The sequence below is a fragment of the Schizophyllum commune genome (genome assembly GCF_000143185.2).
Source record: "Schizophyllum commune H4-8 unplaced genomic scaffold SCHCOscaffold_5, whole genome shotgun sequence".
NCBI lineage: Eukaryota > Fungi > Basidiomycota > Agaricomycetes > Agaricales > Schizophyllaceae > Schizophyllum > Schizophyllum commune.
The window spans coordinates 1,472,691-1,490,669 of NW_026089542.1; the positions used below are offsets into that span (position 1 = coordinate 1,472,691).

General features: G+C 58.8%; 8 protein-coding genes across 8 annotated transcripts; 4 read left to right on the forward strand and 4 right to left on the reverse strand.

The window, feature by feature from the left end:
* Window positions 1–314: 314 nt before the first annotated feature.
* On the reverse strand, window positions 315–1,084 carry SCHCODRAFT_02257444 (uncharacterized protein). Its single transcript, XM_050342214.1, has one exon. It carries the CDS (start codon window positions 939–941, stop codon window positions 429–431), a length of 513 nt encoding a protein of 170 aa, XP_050200516.1. The 5' UTR covers window positions 942–1,084; the 3' UTR covers window positions 315–428.
* A 966-nt stretch (window positions 1,085–2,050) lies between these two features.
* SCHCODRAFT_02700226 (uncharacterized protein) lies at window positions 2,051–3,060 on the forward strand (the record flags this gene model as incomplete). Its single annotated transcript, XM_003036555.1, has 3 exons — window positions 2,051–2,124; window positions 2,179–2,267; window positions 2,315–3,060. The coding sequence occupies 3 exons, from the start codon at window positions 2,051–2,053 to the stop codon at window positions 3,058–3,060; spliced, it is 909 nt and encodes a 302-aa protein (XP_003036601.1).
* Window positions 3,061–3,412: 352 nt separating this feature from the next.
* On the reverse strand, window positions 3,413–5,597 carry SCHCODRAFT_02622303 (uncharacterized protein). The gene is made up of 6 exons (XM_003037930.3): window positions 5,537–5,597; window positions 5,461–5,487; window positions 5,113–5,131; window positions 4,926–5,056; window positions 4,231–4,872; window positions 3,413–4,177 (listed from the first exon to the last, which is right to left on the reverse strand). Exons 1-6 carry the CDS (start codon window positions 5,585–5,587, stop codon window positions 3,722–3,724), a joined length of 1,326 nt encoding a protein of 441 aa, XP_003037976.2. The 5' UTR covers window positions 5,588–5,597; the 3' UTR covers window positions 3,413–3,721.
* Window positions 5,598–6,503: 906 nt separating this feature from the next.
* SCHCODRAFT_02666714 (DUF625-domain-containing protein) lies at window positions 6,504–10,107 on the forward strand (the record flags this gene model as incomplete). The annotated part of the gene is made up of 12 exons (XM_003036556.2): window positions 6,504–6,647; window positions 6,698–6,863; window positions 6,913–7,026; window positions 7,081–7,274; window positions 7,364–7,460; window positions 7,510–7,587; window positions 7,639–8,558; window positions 8,636–8,754; window positions 8,796–8,974; window positions 9,035–9,204; window positions 9,258–9,367; window positions 9,468–10,107. 12 exons carry the CDS (start codon window positions 6,504–6,506, stop codon window positions 10,105–10,107), a joined length of 2,931 nt encoding a protein of 976 aa, XP_003036602.1.
* Window positions 9,969–10,374, forward strand: SCHCODRAFT_02622309 (uncharacterized protein). The gene has a single exon (XM_050345110.1). It carries the CDS (start codon window positions 10,108–10,110, stop codon window positions 10,297–10,299), a length of 192 nt encoding a protein of 63 aa, XP_050200517.1. The 5' UTR covers window positions 9,969–10,107; the 3' UTR covers window positions 10,300–10,374.
* A 230-nt stretch (window positions 10,375–10,604) lies between these two features.
* Window positions 10,605–12,744, forward strand: SCHCODRAFT_02622310 (auxin efflux carrier). Its single transcript, XM_003036557.2, has 7 exons — window positions 10,605–10,745; window positions 10,793–10,880; window positions 10,941–11,013; window positions 11,064–11,204; window positions 11,258–11,361; window positions 11,415–12,367; window positions 12,417–12,744. The coding sequence occupies exons 1-7, from the start codon at window positions 10,693–10,695 to the stop codon at window positions 12,580–12,582; spliced, it is 1,578 nt and encodes a 525-aa protein (XP_003036603.1). The 5' UTR covers window positions 10,605–10,692; the 3' UTR covers window positions 12,583–12,744.
* Window positions 12,625–15,733, reverse strand: SCHCODRAFT_02622313 (uncharacterized protein). Its single transcript, XM_003037932.3, has 4 exons — window positions 15,469–15,733; window positions 15,169–15,411; window positions 13,977–15,084; window positions 12,625–13,927 (listed from the first exon to the last, which is right to left on the reverse strand). Exons 1-4 carry the CDS (start codon window positions 15,637–15,639, stop codon window positions 13,014–13,016), a joined length of 2,436 nt encoding a protein of 811 aa, XP_003037978.1. The 5' UTR covers window positions 15,640–15,733; the 3' UTR covers window positions 12,625–13,013.
* Window positions 15,734–16,101: 368 nt separating this feature from the next.
* Window positions 16,102–17,192, reverse strand: SCHCODRAFT_02622316 (uncharacterized protein). The gene has a single exon (XM_003037933.2). It carries the CDS (start codon window positions 17,138–17,140, stop codon window positions 16,451–16,453), a length of 690 nt encoding a protein of 229 aa, XP_003037979.1. The 5' UTR covers window positions 17,141–17,192; the 3' UTR covers window positions 16,102–16,450.
* Window positions 17,193–17,979: the final 787 nt, after the last annotated feature.

Below are 17,979 nucleotides of genomic sequence, written 5' to 3' on the forward strand. Positions count from 1 at the left end.
AAACATACAGGAAAAACAGTGTATCAGGGCTTGAAAGCCCCTGGTGGTGGTTCAGGTTCGAACAGGTTCGAACAAATCCAGCGTTGCCCGAACCTGAACCTGAACCTCGACGGCAGAGGTCGAACTGAACTTGAACCTGAACTGAACTTCGTGTTCGGTTCAGGCGGTTCGGGTTCGAACCGAAGTTCTGAACCGGACATCGGCAGCACTACGCCGATCGAGGTCGATCAGCTACTAAGTCGAGTCTACGAAGGCCACGCCACATTCCATTGACGACCCGAATCGTGGGCCACCTCCGCTGTCCGCCACGAAGAGCAGATAGCATCGTCGGCAGCGCATGGATCGGAGAGTAGATGATCATGGAGCACCTCCTCCGCTCGCTCTCACAGAGTGAGAGGCGGGCGGCGTCACGGGCACTGCACACTCAACTACGACACAGGCCCACTCACCGCGGTGTTCGAAATACCCGAAAGTACACGTGGCGACCGCGATGAGCCCACAATAACAGGTCTCGCCACCGCTGGCAAGACTGCTGATCCAGCAGCCTCGATAACGGCGGCAGTGGCGACCCGTGTACCACTCGCACCGTGCAGCTGTCTCCTCGACACACGAATCGACCGAGTCAGCGATCCCTGCAGAAGCGGGGACCGCATATCTTGGCCCGGAAAGACGCACATCAAGGAATCTGGTGGTAGCAGTTGGGCACTGTGTCTGGCGAATATAAGCGACCCACCCATCGCGGTGTTCGAAATACTCGGGAGTACTCGTGGCGACAGCGATGAGCCCACAATGACAGGTTTTGCCGCAGCTAGCCGGGCTGCTGATCCAGTAGCCCTGCTGGCAATGACGGTGGCGACCCGTCCACCACTCGCACCGCGCAACTGACTCCTCAGCACACGAAGCGAACGAGTCAGCAATCCCTGCAGAAGCAGAGACCGCATGACTCAACCATGAAGGACGCGCATCCAGGAACCTGGTGGTGGTGGTGGTTGGGCGCTAAATCTGACGAAGGGAAGCACAAGGCGCGAACGCCAGGAGAAATGCCCCAGGGCAGATGAGATTTCCAAAAATTGGTGTTTTTCGTAGACTCGTCCTTGGTGGCTGATCCTCCTTGATCAGCGGTAGGGACCGAGTCTACGAAGAACACGCCACTCTTCGTCGATCTCCCATTGTGTCCACCTCCGCTATCCGCCCTAGGGCATCCAGCATCGTCGGTAGTTCACATAATGGGTTGCAAGTGTCCCCGCAGCACCTCTTTCGCCCGTTCGTCAAGGCAGCAGCGAGAGACGAGCGGACGACGTCCACGGCACTACGTTCACACCCGCGATAGACCCAAACCCACTCACCGCAGTGACGACGATGCTCGTAACCACCGCGCCTACCACGATAAGCCCGACGCTGACAGACCTCGCTGCCGCTGGTAAAGTCGCCTATCCGGCAATCCCAGCAACGACAGCAGTGGCGGTCCGTCTACCACGCGCGTCGCGCATTGTTCCCACAGAACTCGACTGAGGAAAAGCGACTTCTGCAATGCAGAAAGCCACCATCCTCTGCCTGACTGGGGCCCATCCAGCGTCTTGTGGCAGCAGTTGGGTGTTGTGTCTGACGATGATGGTTTCTCTCAAAAGGCACGCTCGCTATATATGCTAGCGCGTCGGACACCGGGCCGGGGGCTTGAATGTTGTCTGCTGTGACCTGTGTGACTTCTCCCCCTTCCTCTCGCACAATCAGTGCCCTCCGCGCATTGTTCCTACCGCCTCTCGGAGCTATCAGAGGCCCGATGACATACGCATGCCTGCATATGGTTGTCGATGACTTGCGTGCAAGCGAGCGCGAAACCTGCATGTCCTTTCGGAGTTAAAACAATGCGCAACATAACAAAGATCACAGACTGATCGTGCCAAATGGATATGCATGGTATGGTCCTTTGTTGTCTATGACAAGGCTATGTCAGGTCAAAGCAGAGATCACACGCCCCTGCCGCACATATAAATATGGCTGTTGAGAGGCTGAGGTTACCAGCAAACACCCCAGCCGACTACAACACACAATGTCCCGCACCCAACAGCAGAAGCAGAAAGATGCCAATAAGGGGAAGTTCACAGAATGGCAGATGTCCGAACCGTGAGTGGCGCACGAATCCCTGTCTGCACATGCTGATTGCTCTCCCGGATGCAGACATCGAGGCCGCGTGCAGCGTGTCCCTGCTGCACTTGAACGTGCTCGGCGTACAGGCTATGACAGTGTTCTCCCTCCCACGATGCACTGTAAGTGTTTTCTTGTAGCCACTTGTTCCTCTCTAACCGGTATTCAGGGGTGGAGGCGACTTCGACGACATTTCTTTCTGCTCAGTTCCCAGAGTCCTACATCGAGCAACACTACAAGGTAGTCAGCGCTGATGAGCTGGTCGATGCGGTGCTCGCGTTCTGCAAAGACGAGGATGTCTCTTTCTACGGCTTTGTCATCGAGACGAACGTGAAGTCTGGACCCGCCGTCGACGATCCCGTGGACGCTCCCGGCCTTGTTGCCTTGCATCTGAAAGGCGCGGATCTGGCTAAAGATACTCGGGCTCAGTGGATGCAGTTGTTCAAGAAGGCAAAGGTGCCGCACCTGGTGGACTGCCGCATCTTCATGCCCGGCAAGCTGTACAAGCCCTTCGAAGGCTCGATCTTCGACTTTCTGGGAACGGCGCTTGGCAGCCTGACACACCTCACTCTGCAACTGGCGTTCTACGACAAGGAAGGACTCGAGAAATTTCTTTGCTCCGACGGCGCTGCCTCTCTCATATCTCTGGAACTGCAGACCAACAGCCAGGTGACGAAGAACGTGGCGAACGCGCTCTCTCGCCGAAACGCCCACAGGCTCCCCAACCTGCGCAAACTGTGCCTGCGCCTGAAGAAAGACAGCGTCGACGAGCTCTTTGATGCGCTTTGCAAGCGTTACGACTTGGGCGCTAAACAACCTCTGCAGGTCGAGCTCAGGTCCGACATCAGCGACAAGATTTATCACAAGGCTCGCACCATGGGGATCACCTTCGACGAGCCGTCCGTCTTCCGCTAGAGCTTTGATTCCCCGGAACCTCGCCGTCCTCGATTCCTTACGCACGAGTTATTGATGTATTCTTGAATACTTATGAGCCGTGGGGCGGTGACATGATTCACCTTGAATTCACCTATCATACCCTGATTCTGTATTTCTGACTCGGCACCCGCCCTTGTGATCTGTATACTAACGACCAATGCCACGATCTTCATGTTGTACTGTCCTTCCCGAATGAAATCCGATATAATCCTCCAGCCTCCGTGTATCAACGCTCTTGGATCTTGTGAGACTAGCTTCACGGTGGCGCATACCGCTAGACCAATTACTTACAGCCTACTGTCTGGTTTCTCAAGATCATCAGACCTTCAATACGCAGCCTAGTGTTTTTTCCTCTACTCAAAATGCAGTTGAGCACTGCGCGGTCGCACTTCACTAGATGGTGATATAGTATACGACTTTACTTTCGTCGAATGTGTGAGGGGGGATGCGGTGGATGTAGCGAACGTTACATTACGGACATCATCGTCGTTCTACAGTACGTGGCCGCTTAGGCGGCCTAGGTATCATCGTTTCGTCAAGGTCGTCTCCACACGCCTTGTCTTCGCCTCGTTCTCACCGCTCTCACCTTCCCGCTCATCCTCATCGCTCACGAAGGCGATGAAGGTGGCACCGCAAGGCATTACGCTGCCGGCACCTCCTCCGTCGTCTTCTCAAAACGCTTCATCGTCGGCTCGAGCTTGCTCGCGTCCTCCGCGGGCAACTCGACCTTCTCGCCCTCGCCCGCGGCGGCCTCCGCCTCCTCCTTGCACTTCGCGCACGTGCACACGAACTTCCACCCGGCCTGCAGCTCCGCACGGCGCGCGTCGAGCGGCTGCGCGACGTCGATGAACGCGACGCTGAGCTCCTCGCCCTTGGCGATGTCGCGCGTCGCGACGAGCTTGAGCTCCGCGGAGCCGTCGGTGGCAAGCTCGGTGGTGCCGTCGGGGTTCGCCTCCGCGGCGCTCTCGCCGTCGAAGGAGGGGCGCGCGTTCGGAGTGCAGGAGTGCGAGAGGTAAGAGGAGACAGTGTAGAAGGCGGAACCAACCTGGTGGGAGGTGCCGAAGGGTGTGCGGGTCTTGAGGGTGTAGGACTCGGGCTAGGCAGATAGTGAGTATGCGGAGGTAAGCGATCCAGAAGAAGACGCCTCACCCTGTCCAAGCGGCCGCCGTTGTAGCAGACACCGAACGAGTTGTATGCAACCTTGCCGAGGAAGGTGGCATAGCGTTCTGGGGTATCAAATGCCTCGAGACCGGGAAGGGCAGCTGCGAGGACATCCGACAGCAACTTGACCTCCTCACTCGGCGCCTCTGTCTCCAAGAAGCGCAAGCGCTCAAGGTGGTCGGCCAACAAGTACCCACCGCCCTCAGCGTCCGTGAAGTCGCCTCCAGGAGCCTTGGGTGCAGCACCAGGCATCATCGCAGTGATCATCTTCTCCGTCTCGAGCGCGAGCTGGCGCGCAACGAGCTCGGCGACGATGAGCGAAGAGCCAGTGCGCTCAGGGTTCGCGGCGAGGTGGGAGACAAGGGCTTCCTGGGCCGCCTGGCGCTGCTCCTTCTGTTCCTCGGGCAATGGGAGGGACATCTGTGGTGGCAAAGGCGGCTCGAGGCTGAAGAGGAGGTTCTGATACTGCATTTTGGCGGCAATTTGGCAGTCGGAGGAGCAGAAGACGGACTTGAAGTTGTCGGAGGTGGTAACGGCAGCTTCGCGATCGACGATGACGCGCAGACAGTGGTTGCAATGAGTGCCGGCCTCGTGGAGGTCGTAGTCGAGGGTGGCAACGATAGGGGATTCCTGAAGATACTGCTCAGCAAACAACTTGCTAAGAAGAGCGCACAAGTATGAACCTTGTAGATAACCTCTCCGGCCTTGATGTCCTTTTGAGCGACAAGCATGGAGCGCGTGCCGGGCATGGTTGCGGATGCCTTCGTCTCAATGGCGACGTTGAAAGACTTGGGCGGGAAATGGTGGAAGTACCCTGAATCGCACATCCTTAGCAAACCCTTCACTGACCGCATGCCAATACTGGCGCACCTTCAATCTTGGAGGTCATCTATAGGAGAGTAGAGATAGCATGGGGGAAGATATATTAGATCGCGTCTCGAGACATGGAAAGCAGGAAGACAGGAGGGGGCGTAGGCTAAGGGTCCAGCGTAGGTGTCTACGGATGCTTGCATGCGTGCATGGGGGGCATTAATTCGATGCGGGGTCGGTGACCTTGTCCCAGTCTTGGGACGAGGTCTCCGAGGGAGGACCACTCGAGGTGGGGGCAGCCGCGGCAGCAGCCTCCAGGTCTGCAATATCTATGCCGGCGTCCGGACCCAAGCCCAAACCTACTCCCATGCCCATAGCCATACCCATTCCGAGAGAGTTTGCACTCACGTCCAAATCCATCATTTGGGTGACGAGCTGGAGGACTGTTAGTGACTGACAGTAGCATCACGATGTTGAGACGTACCTTGAAGATCGGCTCCGGAACCGTCTTTTGGTAGATGACGATGAGCTCCATGGGGGACGGGTACACTTGGAGGCCCTTGTAGAAGCAGAGTGCGGCTTCGAGATGCAACTCGGGGCCTGCAGTAGCGTTAGGGGTGTATATGATTGACACAAAGAGTACACTCACCCAGCAATGACAGCTTTTCACCCTTGCTGATCTGGTCCATGAAGTACGGTTCCCTCAACTCGGGAGATGCAGGTGCGGGCTCGAGCTTTGCGCGCTCCAGAGCTTCCAGGATGACCTCCTTCGTGATGGGCGGCGGCAGAGACTCGGCCAGGGTCTTGTCAGCGCGCTTCTTGTCCTTCCCTACGGAGGGTGTGAGCTTGGAGACGAGAAAACTGGGGTATGCACGCACGCAACCTCCGCCTGAAGCCGGCGTCATTGCGGCGTTTGTAGTCGAAGTATGCGGCATAAGCAATGAGACCACCGAGGACAGTGATGCCGGCAATGGTTGCGACGCTGGTTGACCTGGAAGAGGAGCTCATCGTTGCGGACGGCGGCGACGACGGATGTGGTGGTCGGAGACAAGGCAGGCGCCTGCGCGTCGTGTAAATTTCGGACGAGCGATGACGTAAGATCGGCGACTTCCGGCCGGCGAGTCCGGTGTTTGTTGAGCAAACTGCCGTCGCACGCGACTGTACTTGCCTTCGCCGACGATCACAGCAGCCGCGCCGACGCCGCCGACGACGCCGCCCCCGACGCCCGACAGTCCATGACTGACGTCGCCCCCAGCCAACAACCAGGCCCTTCCTCCCCCACCCCCGCCAGCGCTTTTCGTACGTCGCCAGCACCGTCTGCACGCGATGAGCTCATATGTGCCCCAGAACCCAGCAGCGGCACAGATGCGCTCCCAAGGGACATCGACATGGACGCAAGCGACCAGCGCGACCGCCCAGAGGACACGGACAAGGAGAACCGCGCAGACGAGATGGATACAGCTAGAGATGGAACCGACGACACCTTCCTTGACCACTCTTCGGACACGGTGGCCCCCGAGGACAGCGAGCTTCTTGAGATAGGCGACGAGGACAACAGGCCGGAGATAGAAACGTCCGAGTTTAGACGCGTAAAGGTGCGCGTCAAACGCCACTGGCCGCGTCCAGGGGGACTCACCAATCGCAGGTCTACCAACTTGTCGGTTCACGGTGGGAAGACAAGGGGACCGCGTTCTGCTTTGGGGAACTGGTCGACGATAACGACGCGAGAATCGTAGCGCGCGCAGAAAGAGATTACGACCAAATCATCCTTTCCACTATGGTTCGCAACGATGTCTACCAGCGCCAGCAAGGTGCGCGCGTCGCGTCAAACCATCCGTATCCAATCTCACTGGTTTGCAGAGACCTTAATCGTTTGGACGGAACCTGATGGAGTTGATTACGCGCTTAGCTTCCAAGATCCTGACGGCTGCGCCGAGATATGGAACTTCATTGTCGATATCCAGAATACATTTGGTACGGCCCGCATGGCGGTTCTTCTCTCGGGCACTCCCACTTACGGCTCGTCAGGCGCATCCGACGATACACCATCCTCGCCTTCGCATCACTTCAACGCTGAAACGGTTGCTGCGATGAAGTTCTTGCGCAACGGACAACTTCCCTCACCGACTATGGGTGCGATCGAAGAGGTTGGACGCGCGCTAAAGGCAATATCGCGGTCGCCGAGCGTGAAAGAGCGCTTGTGCGAACTCTTCATACAGCAGGTGCGTCTTACCCCAAAAGGGTCCGAAGCAGTCGCGTGTTTGCCACACCTGTCCCCTTCAATATACTCAAGCCTTGCCTTACATGTCAGGACTACATCAAGCAGCTAATCAGCGTCATGACGGATGTTGAAGACCTGGAGAGTCTGGAACATCTGCACCTTTTGTGTAGCCTCATGCAGACGATACGTAAGTGGCACATGTACGTGGTAACAGCCTATACCGAATCCTACGACAGTGATGCTCGGCGATCACAATCTGTATGAGTACATCCTGGAGGACGACATATTCTTAGGCGTCGTCGGCATGCTTGAATGTACGTGCTATTGTCCCGTATGGAGCGTATTGGGCCCTGACTATCTCGCAGATGATCCCGAGTTCCCGGCACACAAGGCCAATTATCGGCAATTCCTGACACAATGCACTACTTTCCACCAACCCGTACCCGTCCGCGACCCCTCCATCATGCGCAAGATACACCACACGTACCGCCTGCAGTTCCTGAAGGACGTCGTGCTTGCCCGCGTCCTCGATGACTCCACCTTCAATGTTCTCAACTCGTGTATCATCTTCAACCAGATCGACATCATCAACCATATCCAGCAGGAACAGCGCTTCCTGGCCGACTGCATACGGTTGTATGTCGACGAGGACACGATCATCAAGAAGAAACCGGAGGCGAACGGGCATGAGCCACCCAAAGCGGAAGCGTCTCCCGCTGCCAGCGACGACAAGCCGAAGGACTCTCCAAAACCCAACGGCGAGGGTACACCGGACAAGCGACCACCACTGGGCCAGCGCATCTTCCACTGTCTTCCCCTCGAGATCCTTTCACCCAAGGATATCGCCCTACGACGGGAAGTCATCTTCCTCATACAACAACTATGCGTCATGGGCAAGAACATCCAGCTGGCTGCGCGAATGTCTCTCTTCCGCTGTCTCGTCGACCGCGGTATCCTCTTTCCTGTTCAGTGGGCCCTCAGCCTGTCTGAGTCAGACGAAACTGCGAAGCCTGTGATCAGCGCAGGCGGCGAGATCCTGACGACGCTGCTCGACCATGACCTGAATGGCGTCCGGAATCACGTCCTGAAGCACGTCAACGCCATTGAGCGTGCGAAGGAGGCCGGCACGCCAGGAGCGGACAAGGTGGAGACGCTGCTCGAGCTGGTATGCAGGATAGTCGCGCAGAGCAAGGATCTGGCGGTGCAGAGTCAAATCGGCGAGGCACTCAAGATCTGGATGGACATGCCGACAGATACAGGCGCGCTAGCGGGAGAGGCGTCGCATGTGCGTCCATTAGCTGATCAGTAGTGAAATGCGGTCTTACTGAATTGCTATCTACCCAGATGATCGGCGCGGCCAAGCTAATGCGGAAGGACGAGCCGGGGACGGAGCGCTTCTTGGATTACTTCTACAAGGGCTGTGCGAAGACCCTCTTCGCCCCGATCACAGACCTCCCGGACTGGAGAAGCCTGAACGGTTGGTTCATTTCCTCACGCCTCATGCGATACACGAGCTAACAAGCGGCGCAGGCGTCCTTCCTCTGACACGCGAGGAGACGAACCGATATGTCTATCTGTGTGACCTCCTGTACAACTTCACCCAGCATCACAACTTCCGCATCATGGTGCATATCATGAGCCAGGGTCTGATGACGCGCGTGGCCACGCTGTTTAGGGCGAGGGATAAGCATTTGAGGCATTGTGCGTGGTTTGGTTTGGGCTTGATTGGGAATATGGGCTGACTGCGCTGTCTACTTCTAGCTGCGTTCCGCTTCTTTCGACTGCTGCTGAGGATGAACAACAACAACATGCACCAGCAGATGGTCAAGCATGACCTGTTCAAGCCCATCATCGACCTCACGTTGAGCGAGTCAAGACGAGACAACCTGCTCAGCGGCTCTTGTCAGGACTTGTTCGAGCACATACGGCGGGTGCGTATTAGTGCCGTTTCCCTACGGCTTGCGCCTTCTCATCACGAATATAGGAAAACATGAAGAGCATCATCGAGTTCATCATGAAGAACCACGGCGATGACATCCGGAAGTTGGCAGAGACGCCCTTGGGCCGCCATCGATTCGAGATGTTCATCCGGCGGTATGAGATCAACTGCGAGCCTCCGCCAACAGAGACGAAGGTCGAGAAGTACGTGTCCCAACATCGGAGTCCTTCCCAGGTACTGACCTGCATCCAACAGGACGCCAGAAATCTCGCGCTTTCGGCCACATCGCGCCATGGACGCGGAGGAGGAAGAGTGGTTCAACGCCGACGAGGACGACGATACGATACCCGCGATCAGCCAGGCGTACGCCCGCGGCACCGACGCTGCGCAGGCCGTCCCGTCTACGTCCCTCAAGCGCAAGCGGCGCACGATGGCGCAGTCCCCAACCAAGGTCAAGATCACGCCCCCGCGCTCGCCGTCGCTGGGGCAGCTAGCGGAGTACGGGGATGAGGACGAGGAGGACGGGCCGCAACCGAGGCCAGCAGACGACCGGATGCAGGGCACCGAGGACGAGCCGCCAGAGCGCAGTCGACCCGAGTCGCCCTCGCCGGGCCTCATGGCGAGCATGGACGAGTTGGGGCCGGTGCGGTTGGGCGAGAAGCGGCGGCGGGAGGAGGATGAGGACGAGGACTCGCTGGAGCGGCTGAGCAAGGTGAAGAAGGCGAGGGACGCGGCGGATCGGAGCGGTGGTGTGAAGCAGGGCGACGATCCGCCTGCGGGGGGCAAGCGGACGATGAAGCTGAAGTTGGGTGGCGGGAGGGCGACGACCGCGTCGCCGACGCCCTCACCGACAGCAGAGTCCCAACCACAGCCGAAGAATGGGGATACGGGCTAGATGTACGTCTACTCGTCATCTTTCGATTGTCGACCTCCGTCGTTTGGGTTGCCGCTCGGGCCTAGTTCGTTCACCGAGCGCCGCTGTCTTCGCTTGCTTCCAGTCGAGCTGCTCTCCTTACCTCTCATCGCTGCTTACCTGACTCTGCTGCTTTGCGTCACTAATTATTGGTATGGGGTTCGTTCTGCATAGAGGCCCGTCGCGGCTGCCCTTCCTACGCTATGTTGTATGTAATATACCATCGTACAGTGCTTTACTGGACTTGAACATGATGGGGGATTGCGTAGAGAATTCTCGTTGGCGACAGGACCCCCAGATGCGTACGTGAGGATGCTCAGCGTTCTCGCCAAGGCGCGACTCTGGGAGCACCGCCTCTCGGCATTCTCTCGCAAATCTCCGCGTGGTGACCCCACTTTGGACCATATCGCCCTCGGCGCGCCGGGCCGGGTGCCTAGTCGCGATCAGCCATCGGCAAGTCAGGCCTTCATCTCTCTTCCAGAGCGTCCTCACATCTCCCCCCCTCCCCCCGCCAGCACGCTGGCATCTCGGTCCTCAGCTCACGAACTTTGACGACACTCACTCACGATGCTCGGCGCTGGAACTTTGATTTGGATTTCCCTGAGGCCTCTCCTCCGACTGTGGGTATCGTCTCGCTGGTTACTTCTTGTCTGACGGGAATGTGCAGAGTCATAACGACGTCCTTTGGGTTCGCCATAACCAAGGCAGACATCTTTCCTCAAGTAGCTTCGAGGGGAGCTGGCCAAATCATCCTTGTGCGTTTCTTCTCTCGACTCGAATCCATGCCTGACCGCTAAAGCGCGACGCGCACGCAGAACATCACCCTCCCATGCCTCATGTTCTCCAAAATCGTCCCCGCCTTCACACCGCAAAACATCCACGCCCTCGGTGCGCATGACCGCCGCCCCCTCACCCTGCACACCTGATACGCCAGCCAGGTCCCCTCGTCTTCGTCGCTATTATGTACGAGGCCATGGGCATGGCCATCGCTGCAATCATCCGCCTCTTCTTCTGGGTGCCGCACCGCTTTCGCTATGGCCTCCTTGTGGCCGGTGGTTGGGGAAATTACGGAGACATCCGTACGTCCCTGCGGCATGCCCTCATCCTCCTTTCTGATTCGCTTGCGTTACAGCAACTTCCGTTATCATGAGCATCTGCGGTGCAGCTCCCTTCAATCCGTCTACGGACGCTGACCTAGGTGTCGCGTATGTTGCTGCCTTCATCCTTGTCTTCATGGTAGGCGCTTAGTGCGATCCGAACATTGAGACATTAACGCGAACTGAATACAGATCACGCTTTTCCCACTCGGTGGCCATAAGCTCATTGCGAAGGACTACGTCGGGCCTGATATCGAGAACGATGACGTGCGAGAGGCGACCCGTCGCCGGCGTCGCATCATCATGTACGGCTGGGCTCACTATGCTGCGCGCCTCCTGCACGGCAAGAAAGGCAAGGTCGAAGACGACGAAGAGCACACCAAGTCCCCCATCTCAAACGAGAAGGAGCGGCAGCTATATGCTCCAACAGACTCACCTCACCCCGAACCATGCGAGAAGAAGCCCTTCAAGCACGTCGCATTCGATGACGGCACCACTGCCGTGAACTCTCCGATTTGCTCCCCCCTGCAGACCGAAGTTGGCCCGTCCCGTGCTCACTCACCCGAGCCCACGCTCGACGGACCCTCGCGGCCACCCTCGCAGCGCCACGACACGAGCGACAGCGTCCCAGCCCTCCCGCAAGCGCCCGACTACCCGCCCCCGGCAGGCGCGGTCGGCCTCTCCCCCGGCTCGTCCGCGCCCTCCGCCAAGCACCACCGCCGCCGCCGGCAATTCCTCCACAGCATCAAGGCCTTCCTCCAGTCCCTCTGCACCCCCGCCTCGCTCGCCATGCTCCTCTCCTTCCCCATCGCGCTCATCAAGCCCGTCAAGGCGCTCTTCGTCGAGGTCGAGGGCACGTACATGCCGAGCGCGCCCGACGGGGAGCCGCCGCTCGCCTTCGTGTACGACGTCGCCGAGTTCGTCGGCGCGGCGAGCGTGCCGCTGGGCCTGGTGTGCTTGGGCTCGGCACTCGCACGGCTGAAGATCCCGCGCGAGGAGTGGAAGAATCTGCCCCTTGGCGCCATCTTCTCGTTCGCGTGCGGGAAGATGCTGCTGATGCCCGTCATCGGCGTGCTTATGGTGAAGGGCATGACGCACTCTGGGATCATCGACCCGGAGGACAAGGTCCTGCAGTTCGTGTGCATGTGAGTGGGGTGCATCCTCCGTTCGTGCGTTTGACTGACCTCTGTGTAGATTCTTCTCGTGTCTTCCGACCGCTACGACCCAGGTCTTCCTCACGCAAGTATACAGCGGGACAGGCACCGCTGAGCACCTCTCCGCCTTCCTCGTCCCCCAATACGCTATCATGTTTGTCTCCATGGTCGCTCTGACCGCTTACACTCTACAATTACTATTTTGAGCGCGGTCTGTGACTACTGTACCTTGCGTATGGCCGGTCACTCTTTCGAGCACGGTCGGCTGTAGAGCTGGCCGTTATAGATGTATCATAGCCTCTACCTGTAGATAATCTTCACGCTACTTATGTAGGACGGAATGGACGCCGTTTGGCTTTCTATATGCCTCCGCGCTTGAGAACAACCATTCAGACGAACTCCACGACCATTACTCAAAACCAGAAACAAACGTCAGATCAACTGCTACAAAGACAGAGATACTCGTACTATGCAGGTACAGTCAGTGCGCCGGAAATAATGTGCGCGCCACAAATGAATGGTACAGTACAGTCCGAGTCCTATGCGACCCCCTCCATATGCATGTCCACGCTCCTCCTCATGCATGTCCACGCTCCTCCTGATGCGCGTTCGCGCTCCTCCGTATGTACGTCCACGCTCAATTGTTCGCTAAGCTCCTCCACATTCCCTCTTCCGGCACCTTCGCCGCGGATTCGAGGATGCGCAGAGCGCGCTGCTTGCCACGGCTCAACGCGGTCCCATTGACCGTCTCCTCGTCGCTCTCCTCGTCCGAGCCCTCATCGCCCGTGAAGTCGAGCGCGCCGGGGTCCAGCCCGCGCTCCCGATCCCGCTCCTCGTACATCTGCTTCCTCCGCGCCGTCGAGCTCTCCCGGCGCCGCGGCAACGGCGGCACGAGCACGCCGGGCTTCTCCGCCAGCGACGTCTTCGCGGCAGCGGTCTCGCTTGTCCGCCGGCGCGGCGGGCGGATGGCGATGGGCAGCGAGCCGATGAAGTGCTGGTGCTGGAGGTGGAGGTCCTCGGTCTCTCCATCGTCGCCCTCGGCGATGTCGTCGAGCGCGTCATCATCGTCGTGGCGGGAGAGGAAGCGCTTCCACGCGTCGCCGTCGCGTTTCCATGCGTGGCGGTGGCTCGGTGTGCCAGCGGCGACCAGGCGCTGGATCTCGCGCACGCGGAAGTCGTCGACATCGGAGGCGTCTGACGACTCGGCCGAGGACGTGGCTTTCCCGTTGACCGCGGGTGTGGGCGGTAACGGGACAGCGGCAGAATCTGGCTGAGGTTGCGATGGCTGCTCGGGATGAGGGCGGAGAGGAGCTGAGGGTCCTCCTCCAGGCGCGCTGCCTGCTATACTGCGCATCGCCGAGGGCGCTGGTAACGACGATGGGCGCAAGCCGGCGAACGAGCTGGGTAAACCGCTGCTAGGTTCTCGATTCCGAGCAGACAGACCTGCTGGCCGCGGCGGTCGCGAAGATACTGCAGCTGGCTCTACAAGTGGCAAGGTTGGCGCTTTGGACTGACGTTCCCCATTCTCCTCTTCGAGGTCAAAGACCATATCTGAATAAGAATGAGCAACGAGAAGGCTGGAAAAAGCACGCGGACGTACCGTCATCATCGTCTTTAGTAGGTGAGCTCTTCTCTGACTTCTCATGCTTGTTCGCAGCGGCCGGATCGACGTTAAAAGTGACCTTTCGCTTGCCCTTCCCAGACGGCGAAGTCGGCGATTTGGGTTGCGACGCCGCTTGCGAAGATGCCTGGGCCTGCTCCTTCCCCTTCCCATTCACCTGCGGCGTCGACGGCCCGGCAGTCTCCACTTGCAGCGGCTTGTCCACCTGGAATGGCTTCTCCGCCTCCTGCTTCTGCCTCCGCTTCTCCATCATCTCCTCCACCCGCTTCCTCTCCTCCTCCTCGTTCTTCGCGTACCAGTAGCTCGTCGCCACGTTCTTCTCCTCGTGCTCGTTAGCCCAGTGGCGGAACTGCAGGACCGACCCTTCGCCCGCGTCCGTCGTATGCCGCACAGGGAAGGTGCTGGAGGTGACCGTGATGCTCGAGTTGGTCTCGTCGGCCGAGGCGGAGGAACCCGGACTCTTCGGGGGCGGGCTGTCGTCGTTGGCTTTCGGGTGGTGGAAGGACGAGGTGGCGAGTGAGGCAGAGAGGATAGAGGTGCGCGGAGCAGCACTCGACGAGCGCCGTGGTGCAGTCACTTTGCTCGGGACGAAGTCGCGGATGACAGAACCAGGGGTCCCCGTACCATTCGGCGAGAACGCGCCAGCAGGATAGGATATGGAAGAGCGAGGGGACGTGAGTCGTTCTTGTTGCCGGGACTTCACGCTTGCGATCGCACCAAGGAAGGTTTTCCAGACATCCTCGGTCTCCTTCTTCAACCCGTCTTCGACCTTCTGTATTTCCTTGACCTTGGTCTGAACGACATTTGAAATGAAGTCTTCTGCCTCTTTCCTGATTCCTTCCGACTTGCTAGTCGCAAGGGAGGACAAGTGCTGGAAGACAGGGTGCTTGGGGGTGAAAGGTGGTGGGGGGAAGAGCGGGGGCAAGTCGGCAAGGTATTGTCTCTGAGGTAATGGTGACGGTTGGCTCGCTTTAGCGTCGGCATCGGGTGTCGGGGTATTTGAAGGGGGCTGCGCAGCGGGCAGAACGACAGAGTAGATGGGCGAGTACCGCGGGGACTTCTCGAGCAATGCGACGCCTTCCTGTGTCTATACGGTGCGCGGTCAGCGCTGTGCTCTGCGCCGAGGGATGACTAGGCTTTCTGGTCAGTCCGAAACCACCCAAGGACTTACTGGTAATGATTTGTGTATCTCGATCCACCCGTCCGTGCTCCTTAGCACCTCGACCTCAACCCAGTTGTCCGAGGGCAGCACGGGCCCCTCCTTCACCTCATTCTCGGGCGAGATGATCTCCTGCACGCGGTAGACGAGCGTCTGGCAGAGGAGACATGTGAGGGACGTGTAGCGCGCAGAGTTAGGGGAGTCGGGCAGCTGGGTACTTCGACTGCGATCGCGCAAGGTGAGCTGAGGATGCTTCTAGATTGCGATCCCCCTTGATCAGAGGTGGGTATAAGGGCCGAGCGGGGCACGCACCGCTTCAATGCCCTCGCCCCCCACGTATAGGGGGGCGAAGTCGGCGTCGGCGCCTTCTTTCACAAAGGACTTGTAGGTGCTTTCCGTCGGCGCTTCGCGCACACGAACGTTCAGACATCTGCATGAAAAGATGCGATTGCTGGGCTTGGGCGCCGTGGGTGCGGACGCCATGTCACTTGGGGCGCTGCTGGGAGCGCCTTGGTGAATGATGATGATGGTGGAAGGTAAAGCTGTAGTAATTTGAGGCGGATGTGCTCTCGGATCCTGCCCCCCAATCAGGAAATTTGTAGTGGATTTCTCCTGCAGCCGACAGGTCGTCCTGCGTGCTTTACAAAGTGGTATGTTACTGAGACGGGAAAGGATCAACGAAGGCGGTGAAAGCAAGTATCCAATGCGACGGCGTTCAGAGCAGGACCGTTCTAGACCAACTCTGCAGATCTCACGGGGGCTCTTGTGTACCGCTGGTCCAGGCATAACACGGCAGCAGACGCGGGGGAAGATCTCACCGAGAAATGGCCAGCAAGAGAACGAGCCCATTGGGTCATCTGCATATCGGTCTACTCGCGCCCGTATTGGCCAGGCAGGACGTCGTTACGTTCCATCCCTCACGACAAGCTCGCAGTCTTTCACGCCTTTGTCTGGGTTTCAGAAAGGTTCATTAGGAATAGTGCCAGCACTTGCGTGTACCGAGCACACGACTGAGGAACTACAGCTGTAAGTAGAAGGTATGCATGGTGATGATACAGTGACAACAAAGAGAAGAAAAACCTGGAGACGATGTATGCGCGCCTATGCGCTTTGTGTGTGTGTTATAAGTTATCTGTGAGTACAAAATCCGCGTCAAAGCCCTGCTGTCCGTCGGGAAACGCCCCATCGCAGCCAATCGTGAAAGGATATATCGGTGAAAAGACGCACAGCCTTGGTATGGTGCACGCGTGTCGTCGTTCTGGTGTGGCGCCAGCAGTTCTTCTGCCCTTCGCCTTTAGTCGTCCGCCATCATCACATCTCCGTCCTCGTCCACGTCGATAGTCATCATAGAGTCATCGTCCAACAGGCCCTCCAACTCCTCCGTGGCTGACATCACCGTGGGGAGCTGCCGAGCAGCCTCCGCGCGTGCGCAAGCGACACGAGCACCCAGCGCCAGCACGTCCTGACCCATCGGCGAGCGCGCCATACACCCTCTAAGGGCCTGCTTGTGCAGATCGGGCTCGCGCCGGCCGGCGGGAAAGGCGCGTCGCGCTGGCATAAGCGAGCGACGTGGCGACAACGGCGACGATATCCGCATCGCCGACGCGTTGAACGAGCAGTGCGTCGGTGCGCGTGCGGCGGCATTGGGGGTGAAGTAGATGGGTTGCTCGTGCGCGGACTGCGGCTGACTTTGTGGCTGCGGGGGTGGTGCGGGCGAGGGGTGTCTCCGGCGGGGCGGCTGAGGTCGTGGTGACCGGCGGCCGGCTGCTTCGGAGAGGTCTAGGAATGATGATGTGCGGACGAGCGACGACGAGCGCTGCATGGACGCTGCTTGTGGACGGCGGAGCTGCTTCGTGGGGCGCGGCGAACACGGCGACTCTACAGGGGAGCGCGGGCGCTTAAGGGGCGAGTGGGGCGCGTATCCGGCACTGGCTGGCCCGTGCGCGAAGGCAGGGGCAACGGCGGACAGGGTGAGTACAGTCATCTCGACGGGCGCGCAACGGGACTCTCTTTTATGATGATCGTCGGAGACAAAAGGAACTCCACCACGTGATTTGACTCATGCGTTCAACAATGGGCGGCGTGCACGTGTTTAGCTCCAATCAGATCATCCTTTGTTGATCTCGGCCCCTGGCGCCGGCCGGAGCCGCCTTTCTCGCCGCGCTTTCGCTTTTTGGACGAGCCCTTTGTTGTCCAGATGTCGCTATCGCCGCCTGCGAAGCACGGATCGCTGCCCCTTCGACCTTCAGATTTCCGTAAAGGGCTTGCAGGGAGGCATGGTCGCTTCATGTCCGCCCGGTATGGACGGCGCCCATGGGTGCGAGCACCGCGCGAACAGCTTCGCGGTGCAATCGCCCATTCCTGGTGCCCATGAGACCGGTAAGTGCTCGTGTACAAGAGGGACCGATTCCCCATCAGGTCGCCCTTCCTCCGCCAGCCGTACCCTCTGCCCACCCAATGAAGACCGCCGACTATAGGGCTAAGGCCAATCAGACCGCAGCGAGCGAGTCCGGAACTCAACAATAGCCACTCAATATTGAGTGGCGCGCACATCCCGGAGAATCTCTCAACTGTGGCACCCTCGAACGCGTCCGAGTCCTCACAGTATCAGCGCCCCACCGCAACCGTCGTATGAACCTCGCGAAGACGAATCGCGGGCTTGCGTCTCGGGACGCGGGCGCTTGACGCCAACAGTCGTCTGCCCATTGTACTCTCGCGTACGGCACCATTCATCTCGACGGCTCGAATCACCCATCCATCAGCGGGCGACGGTCGTTTCACGGCCGCGGAACGTCCAAGAGGGATAGCACTCGAATCACAATG

Coding starts and splice junctions, on each gene's coding strand:
- SCHCODRAFT_02622303 (XM_003037930.3), bottom strand. CDS start 5,587: ATGGAGCTCATCGTCATCTACCAAAAGACGGTTCCGGAGCCGATCTTC. Junction 4,873..4,925: donor CCGGAGAGGTTATCTACAAG/GTTCATACTTGT, acceptor CAGTATCTTCAG/GAATCCCCTATCGTTGCCAC. Junction 4,178..4,230: donor ACGGCGGCCGCTTGGACAGG/GTGAGGCGTCTT, acceptor CTATCTGCCTAG/CCCGAGTCCTACACCCTCAA.
- SCHCODRAFT_02622316 (XM_003037933.2), bottom strand. CDS start 17,140: ATGACTGTACTCACCCTGTCCGCCGTTGCCCCTGCCTTCGCGCACGGG.
- SCHCODRAFT_02622310 (XM_003036557.2), top strand. CDS start 10,693: ATGCTCGGCGCTGGAACTTTGATTTGGATTTCCCTGAGGCCTCTCCTC. Junction 11,362..11,414: donor CCTTCATCCTTGTCTTCATG/GTAGGCGCTTAG, acceptor AACTGAATACAG/ATCACGCTTTTCCCACTCGG. Junction 12,368..12,416: donor GTCCTGCAGTTCGTGTGCAT/GTGAGTGGGGTG, acceptor ACCTCTGTGTAG/ATTCTTCTCGTGTCTTCCGA.
- SCHCODRAFT_02622309 (XM_050345110.1), top strand. CDS start 10,108: ATGTACGTCTACTCGTCATCTTTCGATTGTCGACCTCCGTCGTTTGGG.
- SCHCODRAFT_02622313 (XM_003037932.3), bottom strand. CDS start 15,639: ATGGCGTCCGCACCCACGGCGCCCAAGCCCAGCAATCGCATCTTTTCA. Junction 15,412..15,468: donor GGGGCGAGGGCATTGAAGCG/GTGCGTGCCCCG, acceptor ATCGCAATCTAG/AAGCATCCTCAGCTCACCTT. Junction 13,928..13,976: donor TACTAAAGACGATGATGACG/GTACGTCCGCGT, acceptor ATTCTTATTCAG/ATATGGTCTTTGACCTCGAA.
- SCHCODRAFT_02257444 (XM_050342214.1), bottom strand. CDS start 941: ATGCGGTCTCTGCTTCTGCAGGGATTGCTGACTCGTTCGCTTCGTGTG.